General features: G+C 42.5%; 1 protein-coding gene across 2 annotated transcripts in view; it reads left to right on the forward strand.

The window, feature by feature from the left end:
* Positions 1-18,218, forward strand: part of CDK19 (cyclin-dependent kinase 19) — a 236,930-nt gene that overhangs the window by 199,305 nt on the left and 19,407 nt on the right. For both annotated transcript variants that reach the window (XM_015418762.1, XM_015418763.1), the window contains 5 exons: positions 2,711-2,854; positions 3,001-3,070; positions 3,865-3,937; positions 4,823-4,920; positions 8,133-8,211. In XM_015418762.1, the coding sequence (XP_015274248.1) occupies positions 2,711-2,854; positions 3,001-3,070; positions 3,865-3,937; positions 4,823-4,920; positions 8,133-8,211 (464 nt within the window). The remainder of the gene's footprint in view (positions 1-2,710; positions 2,855-3,000; positions 3,071-3,864; positions 3,938-4,822; positions 4,921-8,132; positions 8,212-18,218) is intronic.

The following is an 18,218-nucleotide window of genomic DNA, read 5'->3' on the forward strand; positions in this document are numbered from 1 at the left end:
CTTGAGAGCAAAAATCCTACTTTGTGAGCTCCTGCCATTAAAGTTGTGAGCAGGCGATTTGCTGCTGCATCAGTTAGTTTGCTCTGGAGCCATCCTTTCTAAGCTGGAGGCTAAAAAACTGTGAGCTGGCTCACACTAACTCAGCTTAGAGGGAACACTGGCAAAGACCCTCTCCGATAGGGCAGGGTCACCACAGCCCCCCACACACAGGGAGTGGGGCTCGCTGGCACTGGGTTTTGATGGATAGGGAAGGCGTTACAGGAAGACGGGTTTCAATGCAATCCTAAAATCCCCTGATTCGGATCGCCTGGCATGAGCCTGCTTAGCTTGGCCTCGATTTCCTCCCCCCCAACTCCGCCGCCCCATTTTCCGAGCCGGCTGAACAGTGGGGGACACTCCAGGAGCGCAAGCCCCGTGCTGCTGCATTACTCCTGAGCAGCCCCATGGAATCACACAGGCATCGCTGGCGGCAGCCTGGCTGAAGTCCTCTGACCGGGGCTGGACCCGGGTGCCGCTGTTGCTGTTCATGGAAGGGACGGGAAGGAAGCTTTTTTTCCATGTGTCTGCAGCGCAGAAAGGGTTCGGCCAAGAAAGCTGCTTTGCTAGACAGGCCGAGGGGGCAGAAAAGAGGGACGGGGTGGGTCCTCTGCATTGCAAAGGAAGAGGGGAAGGGGCTTCAGATATGCAACCACACGAAAAGCCTCGCGGCCTGATCTTGGAAAGGTTTACTCACAAGTAGGTCATGGGGGGTGGGGGGAGAGGGAGCCCGTCAGGGAGGGGGCCCATAAAAACCACTAGGGGGCCAGGCACTTGCTAAACATTATCCTGCCCTGCAAGCCAGATAAGGAAGAAGAAACAAGCAACAGCCTATATAGCACCTAGCCACAAGAGGGAACGCAGCACAGTCGCCAGCATGAAACAAGAGCCGGGCAATCACACACACACACACCCCAACATACAGGGGTTCTCTCCAAGAAGCCTGTTGTTTGCCTTCAGTTCTATTGAACGCTTTCTGTTTACCGGGGGGGGGGGGGAGAGCCCGCCGAGTTGCGCGTGTTCGTGTTGCGGGGGGGGGGGGAGAGAGCCCGCCGGTCACGGCGAGCAGAACTCGCATTTAAAAAGCCCCATCCTTGAATACTCGCGCCCACCCACCCCCGATCCCACGTGCTTCAAAACTGCAAAAGGCGCTCTTGCAGCCACCGCCCCCCCTCGCTTGGCGGGCAGCCGTTTAAATGGCAAGTCTGATTCCCCGCCACCTCAGGCGCACGGAGCAGATGCTGCCGCTTCCCGCCAGATTTCGGCAAGGCGCCCACAGAAGGGGGTGCAATTGGGAAAGGGAAGAGACACCCACTCACTGGAGCTGAAGCGCGCGAGCTGCTGTGGACTTTTGGGTGGAGGAGGAGGACTTTTGGCGAGCAGGAGGAGAAGGCGGTATAGGTCGGTGGTGGACTGCCAGGAGGGGACCCTGCGGCTGGTTTGTGTGGCTAGCCTAAGCACGCACAGCACTAAGCCCCGGCGGTCAGAGGCCGGACCCGGCAGTCTCCCGCAGACATACCCCGGAGTTCAACCCCCCCCCTCTCCACCACGTGGGCAGCCGGCCTCTCTCCGCGCCTGGCTCACCTTCTCACGCCCCTCTCCATGGGCAGCTCTCTGCACAGGCCAGCCCGCCCACTCCTTCTGGCCAATGAGAGGGGGAGGCGGTGGTGGCAACCCGACCAGTGGAAACGACAGGGGGTTTGAGGTTTGATTCAAAGATGATGCCGGGACGGCAAAAGCATTTGCCTGGAGGCCGTTGCACTCGCAGGATCTCTCGTCCTGCGTCGACCCGTGCAGCGCCACATGCTCCGTGAAACGGCCCGGGAAGCGCGGGGAGGGGTGGCTGTGCTTCTGGTGGCGCTGACTAAGGCCTGCTGGGAGTAGGGGGCGGGGCTTGGTCATGTGACCGCCCCGCCCCCTGGGCAGCTCACTCCCAGAGCTCAGTACCGGAGAGCTCCAGCTCGATTCGACCCCTGTTTCAATCTATTTTAAGTCATCAGTAGAATACTTTGTTCTCATGGTTGATTGGATTTTTTTCTTCAATTTGGCTTGCTGCATTCAGATGTGACAAGTCAACTACAATTTGTTTAGGAAGAGAACAAGCTAGGATGTTCTCAGGATCACATGTGTTGCATAGAGACATTCTTTCCTCATGTACTGCATGGAGACAGAAGGCATTCTGTTTAGAACTAACTGCAGTTTTGTTATGATATCTGAATACACACAATGACAAATAGTGGTTTGCTTCCTAGTCTACAAACCAGGACTGTACGCCACAGTGTAATGCTAATATATAGATAAAAGAATAAACTATCCTTTGTTATTTAATCCAATTTGAGTATCATGAAGAACTTCAGTTCTAAACCAAGAATTCCTCAGTATCTCCCCAATGCATGGAGGTGTGTTGGGGTGACGAGCATGTGATTTTGAGGTCTTTTTTTGCTCATTCTCATTATAAACTAACTTGTTCACTTGTGACACATAGATGCATTCTCAGTGTAAACTTTACGGGGCAGTTTGTTTAATCTGGCTATGGACAGGGAAGCAGTGATTCTATTTCTTATTGTATCCTGTTTCTGCACATTTTAATATATCATTTTGTGATGAAAATTGCTTTAAAGTGTCTTACTTCCATTAAAAATGACATTTAGATGTTTCACTTGATCTTTCTTAGATATATGGGCTATTGGCTGCATATTTGCAGAGCTATTGACTTCCGAACCTATCTTTCACTGTCGTCAGGAAGACATTAAAACAAGCAATCCTTTTCACCATGATCAACTTGATCGCATATTCAGTGTAATGGGATTTCCTGCAGGTAAATTAATGTCACTAACAATTTGTATGCAAAATAAATTAATTTTTTACGTTTATGTATGAGTGGAGACAAAGAAAATATACTTTCTGTACAGTAACTCTCTGTATAATTTTAGTAGTTGTGGAATTGCTCTTTCTTTTTTAAAGATAAAGACTGGGAAGACATAAGGAAAATGCCGGAATACCCTACACTTCAAAAAGACTTTAGGAGAACAACGTAAGTTCTTTGCATGTAAGATTCATTGCAGCTATAGTTTTAACTCATATTTATGTATTTATTTTGTAAAATGTATATATCACTGTTATTGGGATCAAACATTAAAACCTGTAAGAACAAGGCATAAAAAGCTAAGTTCTATGTAGCATGCTTGTAACATTTAAGACAAATATGAATCAGTGTACATCGTGAAAACATTAAGAAAGATGACTAAATTCACACATCACAAGAAAACCGGTCTTGTAGATGCACACAGTCTGTCATATGTACCAACAAATAAAAGCTGACAAAGCATTATTTTGAATTTGAATTTTTATACCCTTCCTTTTGGAACTAGTATAGTATAAGATTTGAGGCCAAACCAGGAGTGCACCAGGATTTCCATTCCTGGAGCTCCCGTTGATTTTTTTTTACTCGGTTTTCAGGCATGTAGGAACCCAGTTTGGACCACAGGGAATGAGAGGTTAACTTCTCCCCATGCCATTTTCCTGAAATGGACTTGGGGAGCTACCGTTTGCCTCACTGGTTAAACTTACCCATAAATCAGCATGACCTCCGTTTGAAGCATGCCGTAGGCCAGTCATTCTCAGCCTCGGCTTTGCATCTGTAATACAGGTATAAAATAGTGACATACTTTACAGGGTTGTTCAAAGAATAAACTACTTAAAGTGCTTTAAATAATCCAAAAGTGTTATAATGCACTTTTAGGTATCAAATGCTGAGTATTAAATAGTCTTCTTTGTTTCTGAAAGTGTATTATCCTTTTGAAATGTGTGTTTTCATTCATTTTTCAGGTATGCCAATAGTAGCCTCATAAAATATATGGAAAAACACAAAGTGAAGCCTGACAGCAAAGTATTCCTTTTGGTAGGTAATGGTCCCAGTATCATTGTACTGTTGACAATTGCTTTCTTTGTAACATTGACTCAACTTATTCTGGCAGAAAATTAAGGTGAAAATACACCGGTTTTAAAAGGGAATGTATTGCAAAGCCTGAACTCATTTGCTGTTATCTGGTGATTTTTTGTATAGTTGATACAAGTAATAGTTTCACTGTCATGATAAATATCAGGGAGAATTGTGAGTTACATCCCGTCATTACTTGATCCTCTTTATGATTATTTTGGATTAGTCTTTTTGAGTTTGTTAAATTAGGCATAATTGAATTGATGATGTATATTATACTGCACCAGCTGCTACATTTACAGTTTGTGGCATACTTGTGAAAAGTGGCAGTTTGTGGCATACTTCTCAACAGTGGCAAATCAGACCATTTTGCTTGGTACCCAGGGCCAGATCTCTACCCAAGCAAATGAGGCCCTGGCATCACTGCTGAGGCCAGTGGTACAGGTGAACACAACAGACATGGATATGCCCACTGTTGCCTCCCAGGCATGTATTGCCACCAACTGAATCCAAGGGAAATCCCTAAAATTCTGGTGCTGCTGGGGCTTAGCTTTCTGTAAGTGTGTCTGGCCAAGCATAATCCTCATTCCCTCTTCCCTTTGTTTGATTGCACACCAGTTCTTCACTGGTAGACAGTGTATTTGGGGGGGAGGGCACTTGGGCCAAAAAGGTTGCCTGCCCCTTGTTTTATATAATGCTTAGCTTTACAAATTGAAGCATCTTTTTTTCTATGGTGAACTGCCAGCATGTTTCTTTCAGTTAATTATAAATTTGTAGGGGGCTCATCCGGCATATTCTGTAATGATAGTTACATAAACTAATCTTCTGTAATGTTATACTATTCAGCTTCAAAAACTTCTCACTATGGATCCTACAAAAAGAATTACCTCAGAGCAAGCTTTGCAGGATCCCTATTTCCAGGAAGACCCACTTCCTACATCAGAGTATGTGCCTCTTCTATACTTTATTATTTCCTCTATGTAATGCGAAACTGCTATGTATGGTGAGCATTTAATTATGTAAAAATAGACTGCTAGTCAGAACATTTTCCTTTCCTTTTCTTTTTTGGATCCCCCTAAGGGGAATTTTTTATTGATTTTTTACAAACTACAACCGAAAATATGGGAAGGGGAACTACATCTAAGGAGAAAGAAAAAAGACCCACTAATAACTAAAAACCCAAGAGTAGGAGATCAATACATCAGGTTAACTCAATGTTACTTTAAAAAGCTAATAAAACAATGAACATAGTCGGTTATGCTAGATTAATTATTTTTTAACTATTCATTTAACTGCTTAAAGAAACCCCCCGAGCATCCCAAAATCATTTCAGAATTTTCAGGCACAAATCAGAGTCCTTCAGCCACTATTTATTCTTCTCTTTTCTAATCCTCAATTTATATGAATTTTTGGGGGCAGCCAACCCCTTTTCAGAGGGTGAGTCCTCGTCCGAAGACCCCAAACCTAACTCGCAATCAGATTTGCTTTCTTCTTCTTCCTTCTCATCCTCAGCTGGTTCCCCAAGCTGTGTTCGCAGAAAATCACGTGCCTTAAGAACAGAGTCAATCTGTTCTTTTTTATCGTGAAGTTTGAAAATGATGACTTCTGGAATTAACCATCTGTAACTGATGCCATTTGTTTGTATATATATTTTATTTTGGCTTGCATGACCAGTAGTCTTAAGCACACGTACACACATTTATGCAATAAAACATTTGTTTGTAGAAAAAGGATTAGTTCTTTATAATTCTTTCTCTTCTGTCTTGTGTCAAATGGGATGTCTTTTAAAATCCTGATGTTGTTGTCCCCAATTTTCAAAGGAGTTCCCGTAGTTGCTTTCAAAATAGAGTCTCTCACATGTCTCTTCGAGAATCTGACTACCTATTTCCCCAGGCAGATTATTTTTCTTGATGTATGAGGAACAGGACCTATAGACCACATCCATCTTGCTGTAAAGGTATTCCGTGGTCAAATCTGTCATTGGGGCTATTGCTTCACTCAGCCGTTGCTTCAGATTCTCTCCTTTAATTTCCGGGGGCCCTTGAAACCGTACGACCAAATTGGCTTTCTCCATTTGTAGCTGCAAAAGTTGTGACTCTTCCGTGGCTTGCTTCAGTTCCAGCTTTTGCACCTTTTTCTTAACTTTTTTAGTATTGGCATCCATTTCCTTCACCTTCTCCCCCATTTGCTCTGTTGCTTTTAAAGATTGAGTCAATTGTAGCTGCTGTGAAGCCAAACTCTGGCCAATTATTGACAGTTGTTGCTTGATATTAGTCATCTCATCCAGCAGAGGGAGCAAGGAATCTGCCAACATTTTTGAAAGCTCAGTGGTCTCTTCCATTCGAGAACTACCCACTAGTTTCGCTTTCAAAAGTTTTTCTTTCTCCGGTTTTTTCCCCGCCATCTTTTTGGATTTGTTTACTTATCAAAAAGTTGCTAAAGTATCTGATACTCACCCAAATGCTTGTCTGCGCTCTGGTAAGTCTCTGAAAACAGTTTCAAACGCTTATTTTTCCGCTCCCCCCTCTTTATTCCGTGTTTTCATTTATGTGTTTGGGAGGGGGCCCTCCCCCGCTCGCTTCCTGTCGCTCTTTAAGGGGGACAGCTTTCTTTTTAAATCTTCATGCTCACTTCAACCCAACTCACAGTTTGTTGTTGGCCAACCAGCCTTGCTCGGCATCGGGTTTTTTCGCTCGATCTCCAACGCTTGTCCTGGTCAGCAGCACTTGTACCATACAGTCACTCAGCGGCAGGACCTTCGGGGCGGAGGAGCGCCTCAATTCTCCGGCATTGCACCGTTGAAGAGGTCGCCCCTCAAAAGCCCCCTGGCTAGGAGCCTTTTACCAAGGCTCCAGGGGGGTAGCAACCCGTCGCACCCCCTCCTACATGCTGGTGTGCAGTTTGCATCCCCGGGGCATCCGGGAGATGTGTCTGCCTGCGTGTTGCCATAGACAGGAAGTCCATCAGAACATTTTCCTGATTATGTCTCTGAGATACCTTCACTGTAAAGCAAAAGTATGCTTTTGTTCAGTAAGAGGAGTGGAATGCTCAGAAAAAAGTAAAAAATATTTAATTACTTGCCTTTTCATGGAGGCAGTTTTCTTGTTCAATATCTGGAAAGTGATTTCTCTGTGACTTCTCAATGATGAAAGAAAATCTGTGGTGTCCAAGGAACATGCACAGAAGTGACACTTTTTCTTTGAGCATAGATTCTGCTGGAATGGATCAAGACATGTAATAAAGATGAATGCTTACTCTGTAGGCTGAGAACATTTGAAAGCTTTTCACATGACATTTCAGGGACACAGGAGAAGTGGAATTGCTACAAGGTCCACCCCAACCCAAATGTGTTCATTGTAAATCCATATAGGTCCTCTGCATTAGGATTCTCTTCCCACATTCAGGAAGCCTGTTTTTTTCATGATCCCGTGTTGTCTGGAGAGGTGCCTACGTACATAGCCCTTGACATGAGCAGGACAAATGCACACAGCGAGATTGCTGCCATATTTCTAACTCCTATATTCCCCCATGCATTTAGCATCCCTGGAATGATTAGGGTAAAAGACTGAATTGAATGTAGCTTCTGTTTATTGAGTTTATTGCCACACACTGAGATAGATAGATAGATAGATAGATAGATAGATAGATAGATAGATAGATAGATAGATAGATAGATAGATATCCTTGAACAAAAATTATTTTATAGTTATTGTTTAAGCGATAATAATGGAAATGTATGTGGTTTTAGATGCAGAGATCCTCTAAAGCTGAATCTATAATACATATTTAAACTGATCTGAAACTAGATTAACTATCTCAACTTCTTCCCAAGAAACCCTGGAATGATATATGACAAGTGTTAGAAACCCCTAATCCCTTCACAGAACTATATCTTCCAGAGTTTCCAGAATGGTTTAAGAACCATGGCAGCTGAACAGATTTTAAAATCATGCTGTAGATATCCCTTCAGAAGTGCTATTGAAGGCCATTAGAAGTTGCCACAACTGTGGCTGAATATACACGTTATGGTATTTATTTACTTTTCCTAGTTATTATTTTCAGAGAGTCAGTAAAAGGAAGTCAACATTTCAATAAATGCAAGGTTGCAAATGATGGCATAGTATTATAAATCAGTTGTATTCTTTTTGTATTGCAGTGTGTTTGCTGGCTGCCAGATTCCTTATCCGAAACGAGAATTTCTTAATGAGGATGAACCTGAGGAAAAGGGGGATAAGGTATAGTTCAAAGACTACTTTATTATATCAGTAAAAAATACATTAGGCTTCCTCAGTAAGGAAGCTAGCAGCACAGGGATGTTTCAGGAATGTGTGCTTGACTGATCACCCCGGAATAATGTCATGAGACATTATTTACAAGTGCTTTACACTGAAAGATGTTCAGTGAATTTAGATACTGTTAGTAACATGTGGCTGGAAGAAGAAAGAAAAGAGGCGTCACGCTGTAATCATCTGTGTCCTGGTGACGTCTTTTCAGATTCTGCAGTTGATGAGAAATATCCCTCCAGCTCTTTATGCCCTATATTCTTTGTAGCAGCAGAGCTTGACTTGGTTTTTGAAATACTTGTGGCTTCTCAATTGCAAGTTCACAGTATTGCAAACTTTTTCTAGCCATATTTTTGGGATACAGAATTCTTGGCACACTCAGTGGGTGACCTCCTTAACTATGAAACTCCATTTTCCTTGAAGACTGCCAGAGCTGAGTATCAGTTATATCTAAACAGTACTACCTAGCACAGTGCTCTGGATTGGTTCTTTTTTGGTTAGAAACTTCATGGACAGTAGTGATAGATAATGGTTCATCCCTAACCTTCCCTGTGGAGTCCACAGGATTCTAACTTATTCCCCCTCTTTTCCAGTGTGTGTATCAGACCAGATGGTACAGAATCTTGAAACTCAGCAAGACCTGTATGCGGTTGACACCCAGCTCTCTCTTGTTTTCATCTATCCTAGGATGTCTTGCACCATTGTTGTTTACTCACTGTCTGATAGGGCAGTGGGTAACTAAGTCTGCAGTTCTTTAACACAGGGTCCCTGTAATCAAGTTGATAATACAAACCCCCTGTTTGGTGTGGCAGTCTCTTTGCAGCCTGAAGCCCATGATCCATTGCTGCACACCGGCATCTAGAGATCAGATTTATTTTCCATGCTGCCTGCACTGAATCAAAGATCAGCATAGGTAATACTCAAAAAGAAGAGGAATCTTTACAGTGAAATATCACAGTGAAAAAGGTAGAAAGTGTGAATTCAATGAAGGTGGGTAGATCTAAGGATACTATATTTATACGTGTGTGTTAAGTGCTGTTCAGTTGCTTCTGATTTATGGCAACCATAAGAATCAGTGACCTCCCAAACTTCCCATCATCAACATCCTTGCTCAGGTCTTTCAAACTGAAGGCTGTGGCTTCCTTTATTGAGTCAACCTATCTCATTTTGGATCTTCCTTCTTTTCTGCTACCTTCAACTTTTCCTAGTATTTTCCAGTGAGTTTTATCTTCTCATAATGTGACCAAAGTACGATAACCTCAGTTCAGACATTTTCGCTTCTAAGGAGAGTTCAGTTTTGATTTGATCTAGAACCCCCTTATTCGTCTTTTTTGGCAGTCCACAGTGTTCCTAAAACTCCTCCAACACCAAATTTTAAAGAAGTCAGCTTTCTTCCTGTCAGCTTTCATCATTGTCCAACTTCCACATGCATACAGAGTAATGGGGAATACCATAGTATGGATTGTCTTGGTCTTGGTCACCATTGACACATCCTTATATTTAAGGATCTTTTCTAGCTCCTTCATGCCTGCCATTATTTTGTCTTCCATATTTGTTGGCATATTCTTGTTAAGAGTTTGATGTTCTCCATTTCCGTAGCTTGGAATAGCTCTATTGATATCCCTTCTACTCTTGATTATTTGTTTCTCCCAATTGCTTTGAGTGCAGCTTTCACTTCACTTTCTAAAATGGCAGGTTCTTCTTCAAAAGATTCTTCTTTGAAGGAATCAGTCACCCTTTAATCTCTTCTGTATACTTCTTCAGTGTATTGTTCTCCTCTTTTAACTGTTCAGTTAATGTATTTCCATATTGATTTTTCAGCATGCCTAAGCCGTGCTTTAAATTTCCCTTTGATTTATTGGATCTTGTGAAACAGATCTCTTGTTCTTCCTTTTTTGTTCTATTTCTTTGCTGCACTGGTTATTATAATAGTTTTCTTTGTCTCTATGTACAAATTAATTGAGTGCTGCATGTAGACTCCTGATTCTATTTTTGTCACTTTTTACTTTTGCTTCTTGTCTGTCTTTAGCAATTTTATGAGTTTCTTCGGTCATCCATTGTGCCTTTTCATTACAGGAATAGTCTTTGATTCCCCACTCTTCCACATGAAGCCCACTGGGTGACCTTGGGCCAGTCACAGTTCTCTCAGAACTCTCTCAGCCCCACTTACCTCACAAGGTGACTGTTGTAGGGAGAGGAAGGGAAGGTGATTGTAAGCTGCTTTGAGACTTCTTTGATTAGAGGAAAGCAGGGTATAAAAACCAACCCTTCTTCTCCAATCCTCCCTCCTCACCCCCCTCGATCGGCCCACCTGCCTACCTTGTTCCACACACCCCTGACACCTGGCTGCAGCCCTTCAGGTCCTTCTACTTAGTTTCTCCTGTCACTGGCACCCTTCCCTGGCCTGGTGTTGATGCAGGTGCCAGGTACAGGACCTTCCAGGCATCCTGTCCTGGGTCACCTCTCAATGACATCCTCGGTGGCTACAATGGGCCCTGCTGCAGCGGTGACACGGCTGACATTCTCTGTGGGCTCCCTGGTGTCACCCTGGGTTGCCTCCCCTCTCCCTCCTTCAGACTCCTGTCTTCCATTCCGGGATGAGTGGGGGTCTTGATCTGATGAGTCGGAGTTGGTGGAGTTAGCTGACGTGTCACTGCAGTTGTCTTTGATAGATCCTCTGCCAGTATCACCTTCCACTATGGCTGCTGCCCTGTAGTTATCCTTTGAGGATTCCTCTGCCCCCATCACCACTGGAACTGTCTGTTCTCTCTGATGTGGCTGTTGATCCTTGAAGGGGGGAGGGTGCATCTTAGTCTGGTGTCGCAGGTGTGACCGTTCTACCTTGAGTGACTCTTCTAGGAGTTTAGCCTCTTTACAGAGTGAAACTCCTTATGGTATTGCTTTCAGCTTTGCTGACATGCACAAACCAACTCACCACACTAAGGTGTGCATCCAAGAGGGGGATTGTAGTGGTGCTACTAAAATATTGAAGGGGGAGGAAGATTCTGAAGTGGCAAGAAAAGTTCCAAGGGGGGAAATGTGGAAAATTTGTTTGTTCAGCAGTTGCACATTCAGCTGGGGCACCAAATCATTCTGCTAATGGCCTTATGTGGGTGTGGGAATGCACAGGTAGGAGGGGAGACAATAAAAAAGAAACAACTAATTTTGATAGTGGAGAGCACTTGCCTATTTTTCCTACAGTAAGTCTGTTTGTGTAGACATAAAAGAAAATAAACAAAAGAAAATGTAAAATGCATAAATAATGTGTCCTCAAGTTGCTGATATAGCAGGGATTCTTGACTGAAATGAAGTTGTGACGGACTCCAGGCTGGGATCAGCCTGCAAGAAAAGACACCTGCAGTCACGTGACTAGCAGTGGTGATGTAATTCTGATGCAGAACTCAGGGGAAGTTCTAATGAAAAGAAAAAAAACCTCTTGACAGTTGGAGTTTGGCAGTTGAGACTGTCAGTTGGTTTTAGTCTGTTGGTACTGTGCCAGGGGACTGAGGAGTCTGGTTGAACATCTTTGAGTTTGAGGAGCAAAGGAGCCTTCTCTACAGATTCCAATATTAAGGGAACCTGAGAAGAGCCAAACATAGTTCTATACTACCAGTGAAAACTAAGGAGTCTTAAAAGGAAAGTAAGCTCCTTGGGTTTAAACAAGAGATTCACGTACCTCTCACATAAGCTCTATACCCTGCTGGAGAGAGAGTCAGGTTTAGTGGATGTAGTGTGTGCCAGGAGGGTTTAGTGGACTAGTGGTCCAGAAACCAAGGCACAGCAAAGGTATTTCTCTGTGGAGGTGGAGAGTACCTGAGAAATCCACTCAGAAACTGACAGCTCTTCATCGTGGTCTCTGTGCAGTCCCACACATGGGTTGGGCGCCTGCGCACGACCTCAATCAGAGAACTTTCCAGAGCTTGCCTCGGGAGTCTTTTTTGGCGGGCTCTCTTCCCACCCTGGGGAGCAGGCACACCCTGTGCATGCCTGGAGTGGGGGGGGGAGAGCCGCCTCCCACTCAGTTCTTCTTTGACCGCCTTCGTGTTCACACCTCACAGTGATCGCTCTTCAAATTGCCTCAGCTGAGTTTTGTCCATTCTTTGTTGACTTCTCATCTTTGCTCCTTTCCTTTGTTTCTTCTAAAAAAAAAAGTTCGCTTTACTATTTTTTCTTCACTTTCGTTCTTTCGCTTCCCCCCCCCCTTCCCCTTCCCCTCCCCTTGGTCAGGAAGGTGTTTGCATGGGCTTATTTTTTAAGTCATGTCGCTGTTGTCCTGCTAAACTCCCATCTAATGACGGCCACAACCTTTGTTTAATTTGTTTGGGGGAGTTTCATCGGGTTGACTCGTGCCCTCATTGTGCCAAGTTCACTAGGGTGGCCCACCTTCACACAGTTCTTTTGGAAGGTGCACTATGCCCTACAATGTCTTTGACGGTGTCTCATGCCTCTTCTGCTGCTCAGAAGCCTTCTTCTCTTTCCGAGAACACAAAATCTTTGAAACAGAAATCTAAAAAGCGAGATGATAAACACTCTTCGACGCCGATATCGAAGCCCTCGAAATCGACTTCAGCTCCGAAGCTCGATCCCTTGATAATCTCTGGTCTCTTGACGTTGACTCCTAAGGTGGCCTCTACAGCAACCACTGTTCAGAAGTCTAAGCACCAGCCTTCGACTTCACCACTGGTTTTATCCTCTCCGACGGATTGCATTCCTCTGGGTCAACACTCTAAGTCACTGCCACGGAAGTCTCCTTCTCACCATGGTTCTCTGAGGGCTGCTGCCTGTCACTCTACATCTCATGACTCCCAGCTGCCTATCCACCTTATGGATGACAGGGAGCATTTTATGAGAAGTCAATCCCGATCTCCTCGATCACGTTATGATTGCAGGGCATATGACTACCACAGATCACTCTCTTGATCACAATCTCGGTCCAGTTACAGATCCTGGTCCCCAGATATCAGGCATCGTGGATTGCATCACTTGCTCTCTCCAGGTCCTCCACTCCTCACCCAGACTGCTATATGCCATCGCGGGACACTGACCTCCGTCGTCACTGCCCTATCTTGTCTTGCACTCGACGCTCGCGCTCTGTTGCCTCGATCCATTCCCTGGAGCTTGACCAGTCTCCGGATGCGTCAATGTCAGTGGATGCCCCAAAGCGTTCTCCATCAGAACCTCGGTACCGTCCGCCCGCTGATACTCAGACAACTTTAGATGTGTCTCAAAATCTTCGATCACCATCTCCGGTCTCAGTGTCTGACCGTTCCATTTCGGGTGATCTTGAGAACGATGGTCGCCGTTCCGGCTCCATTTCACCTACATAGGGACCCAAAGTCTATCTGGAGCTTATTACTCGAATGCCCATGACTCTTCAAGTACAGGGTTCTACCAGTATCCCAGCAGTGACCAATGTCATCCATAAACTAGTCCAGGCAGATTTGCCACCTTTCACAATTCTGCCTTTGCTTCCGGTGCACCTTTTGGTGCTCGAGTCCTAGGATCGCCCGCTTCCATACCTCCGGTATCAAGGAGATATGACACCATTTATAAGATCTAAGAGTCTTCAGGAAAATTCCTATTCAACCATCCTTTGCCGAATTCGATGATAATTCACTCCTCCTCAAAATCCAAGCAGCCTTGACAGTCCGTTCCTCCTGACCGTGAGGGCTGTAAAATTGACTCCATTGAGAAGGAAAACCTACTCTGTAGCTGCCATGAACATTAGGATTGATACCTACCTATCCTACCTTTCTGCTTATGCTTTTAATGTGGCTCAAGCTGTTCAATCAGCTCTCGATTCTGTCCCAGAGGAGTGTAGACTTACACTATCTGCCGCCCTTTCAGAGATTTGCATGATTTCTAAACAACAAATCAACCGATATGCCATGCTGTCACTTGTTCTTCCAAAGTCCTTGCATCTTCCATTGCTCTTCATCAGCATGTTTGGATTCGAAATATGTCTCTTCAGACAGATGTTAAGTTTAAAATAGATTTGCCTTTCGATGGCGAGGGTCTGTTTCATTCCACTACAGACTCTGAAGGCTGTTGATGATAGTAGAAAGAAAGCTAGAAATCTGGGAGTCCCTTCCTCCACACAGCCTCCTTGCTACCGACAATGGAAGCCTTATTACAATAAACGTCAACCTTCCCCTGCTGCCACTTCTCAATGGCAATGACGGCCCTATGATTCTCATCCACCTCCTCAAAAGCCAAGACAGCAAGCACCTAAAAAGCCACAAGAACCCAAGCAGTCTGTTTGACCACCTAGATTGCCTGCCACTGCCTCTTTCTTTCACCCCTTACGTCAGGGCCCAACTCTTCCCCTTCCTTCCAACTTGGGAAGACATTACTACCGACACCTGGGTCCTTACCATCGTACGGGTCGGGTACGCCATAGAGTTCATTTCGCCCCCAACCCTCCCTCACTTCGTCATCACGCCCCTGGATCCATCGTTTCGTCTAGAGGTGCTTACGCTTCTCGACAAGGGAGCCATCAAGGTCGTTCCGGAGGCACAACTCTCAGCTTCTACTCCAAATATTTCCTAGTTCCCAAACTGGACGGTGGTTTGTGGGCTATCATGGACCTTCGGGACCTCAACCTCTTTGTCCTCTGCAAGAAGTTTCGAATAGTCAGCTTGCATTCTATCCTTCCTCTCCTCCCCAAGTCCGGATGGCTAGCGTCGATAGATCTCCAAGATGCCTGTTTCCAGAATATAAGCTTTGGCTTCTAATAGCCTTATTGAAATATGTTGTAATGCATGGGGGGGGGGAAAGGGGGTTCGAGTATGGATACTGCTCCACAAAGCAACTGGATAAAAGGTTAGGGATTAGGACAGCACAGTTTGAAGGTCAAGAAAGGAGAAAGATTGACCAAGAAGGAGAGAGATAGAACTAGGTAGAACTTAGAACAGTTGGAAGTTAATTTTATCTTAAAGTTAGAATTAGAAAGAACAGACAAAGTTGTTTTTTTTATATACTGGCACATCTTTATTGCTGTATTCAGGTTTGGCGGATGAGGACTTTCCACCTGCTTTAGAGTTCTTGTATAGGTACAGAAACTAAGTTACAAAACTGAACACACACAACCAGTCCAATCAGAACAGACAAAGTTGGTACAAGAGTATTTCAGAATAAGATTTAGAGGGCACTTGAGCAGAGAGAAATTTGTTGATTTTAAGTGAAAACAGATTAAATTCCATTTAAAAAAAACAAATTGAGAAATTAATCAAGCAATTATGTACAAAGTCCTATCTTGGAATGTGAGAGGGATGAACAATAGAATCAAGTGTAAATGTATAGCAATGCAGTTCTTAAAATCCAAGCCAGATATTGTGTTTATACAAGAGACCCACCTTAGAAAGGAGTCAGACCCTATTTTAGCTACAACATGGTATAGTCAACAATTTGCGTCTCCAGGGTCTTCGAAAGCCAGAGGAGCAGCGATTTTAGTAGCTAAAAATATTTGCTTTGTGTCTAAAAAAACTTTGAAAGACCAGTTGGGCAGATTTGTATTTGTCAAAGGAGAGTTGAATGGTAAAATGATTACACTTGCTTCATTGTACGCACCAAATTCTAACCAAATTGATTTTGTCAAAGATACTTTAGAAAAATTAAGAATATTTCAAGAAGGTGACACATTGATAGGGGGAGACTTTAATTATGTAATGAATACTAACCTAGATAAATCCAAAAAAAAAAAAGAAGAAGAAACAAGGATCTGATACAGAATTGCAAAAAATAATTAGGCAAAATGGATTATTTGACATTTGGAGGCTTCTTAAACATCCATCTGAGAGAGATTACACTTATTACTCCTCGGGATTTAATTCATATACAAGAATTGATTATATTTTAGGCACACATAAATTGTTAACAAAAACAAAAGAAGCAGACATTAATTTGAAGATATGGTCCGACCATGCTCCAATATCTTGTACTATACAATTTAACCAAGAATCAAAGACAACAAAAAAATAGGTCCTAATTAAGTCACTTTTATTAAGACCAGAAATACAGCAACAAGTTACTGAACATATAAAAAATTTTCTAGAACATAACAAAGCTGAAGATACTTCACATCAAAACAATTGGGACACTTTAAGAGGTCATTTAATTTCAATTGCCTCTTACCAAAAAAAGGGGAAAGATTATAAACACTTTGCAAAGTAAGATAATAAACTTGGAAAACAAAAATAAAGAAACAGGTAGTAAAATAATTCTAAATCAGTTAACAGCTGAAAGAAAATTTTTGGAAACTACAATTACAAATAAAATCCAAAAAGATTTGTTATATATCAAACAACAACACTGGAAAAAATCCCCCAAAACTTTAAATTTTTTATCATGGAGGGTAAAGGAAAAACAAGCTTCAAGACACATTTACGCACTCCAAGATAAAACAGGAAGATACAAAATGAGACATCAAAGATAATGCAGATATTAGAAACATTTTATTCAGAACTATACAAATCTAGAGAAATTGAAAAAGAAAAAATAATAGCCTTTTTAATTAATCAGAAGGCTCTAAAAACCATTACAGAACAACACAAAAAATTGATTGAAAACCCAATCACAACACAAGAAGTTATAGACTCCATTACTCAATCTCAGAAAAACTCAGCAGCAGGCCCAGATGGGTGTATCCTTTCGAATTTTATAAAGTTTTCAAATTGGATTTAATTAATCAACTAGTGGATTTATTTAACAATATTATAGAGACAAGGAAATTACTACAAACCTGGCAACTATCAGAAATAATTTTATTCCCAAAACCTATGAAAGATGCAACATTAGCAGCTTCATATAGGCCAATTACGCTCCTAAACACAGACTCAAATTTTTTTACAAAAATAATAGCAAATAGGTTAAAACAAATCTTACCAGACTACATAAATAAGGATCAAACAGGCTTTTTACCCCAAAGAAATCTTCAATAAGAAATCTTATTGAAAATATTAGAACTATAGATATAATACACCACTGTGAAAATCAAAGTACAGAAGCTATTCTCCTATCATTAGATGTGGAGAAAGCTTTCGACAGCATTAATATGAAATATCTAGATACTGTAATACAACTAATGGGCTTTGGAAGTAAATTTCAAAGAACCATACAGGCACTATACACGAACCCAATGGCGACACTAATAGTAAATAAACATAAATCTAATAAAATTCACTTACAAAGAGGCACAAGGCAGGGGTGTCCCCTGTCCCCCCTCCTATTCATAATGGCTATGGAACCTTTAGCAGAAATCATAAGGATAAATAAAAACATACAAGGCTTAAAAATAAACCAACAAGAACACAAATTGTCAATAAATGCAGATGACCTACTGCTATATATAACGAATCCACTAGACTCTTTAATTGGTCTCAGACAAAATATTGAAGACTTTGGGCAAATTTCAGGAATGACCTCTAGTAAAGAAAAATCAACAACTAAAAAAGATAACAGAAGAATTCAAATTCAAACACTCCAATAAACCTTGGAGATATTTAGGGATTTATATACCCCCGACTTTAGAAACATTATTAGACTGTAACTTCAATAAACTACACAATGAAATAAAAAACACATTAAAAAATTGGAATGCAAAGATATTAAATTGGATGGATAGATTACAAATAATGAAAAGCTTTATTCTACTTAAATATTTGTTTATGTTTTGAGCTCTTCCGTTATTAATACCAAAAAAACTATAAAAGGATGGCAGAATGTAATAAACAAATTTCTTTGGAATAACAAAAAACATAGAGTAAATTTTACAACACTTTCTAGATCAACATCAAGAGGAGGTATAAAAAAAGTAAAGGTTCCCTTGCTCGAAAGCCAGTTGAATCCAACTCTAGGGTTGCGGTGCTCATCTCCATTTCAAAGCCGAAGAGCCAGCGCTGTCTGAAGACGTTTCCGTGGTCATGTGGCCGGCATGACTAAACACCAAGGCGCACGGAACG

This window comes from Gekko japonicus, unplaced genomic scaffold, assembly GCF_001447785.1.
Source record: "Gekko japonicus isolate JY-2015 unplaced genomic scaffold, Gekko_japonicus_V1.1 scaffold880, whole genome shotgun sequence".
Taxonomy (NCBI): Eukaryota; Metazoa; Chordata; class Lepidosauria; order Squamata; family Gekkonidae; genus Gekko; species Gekko japonicus.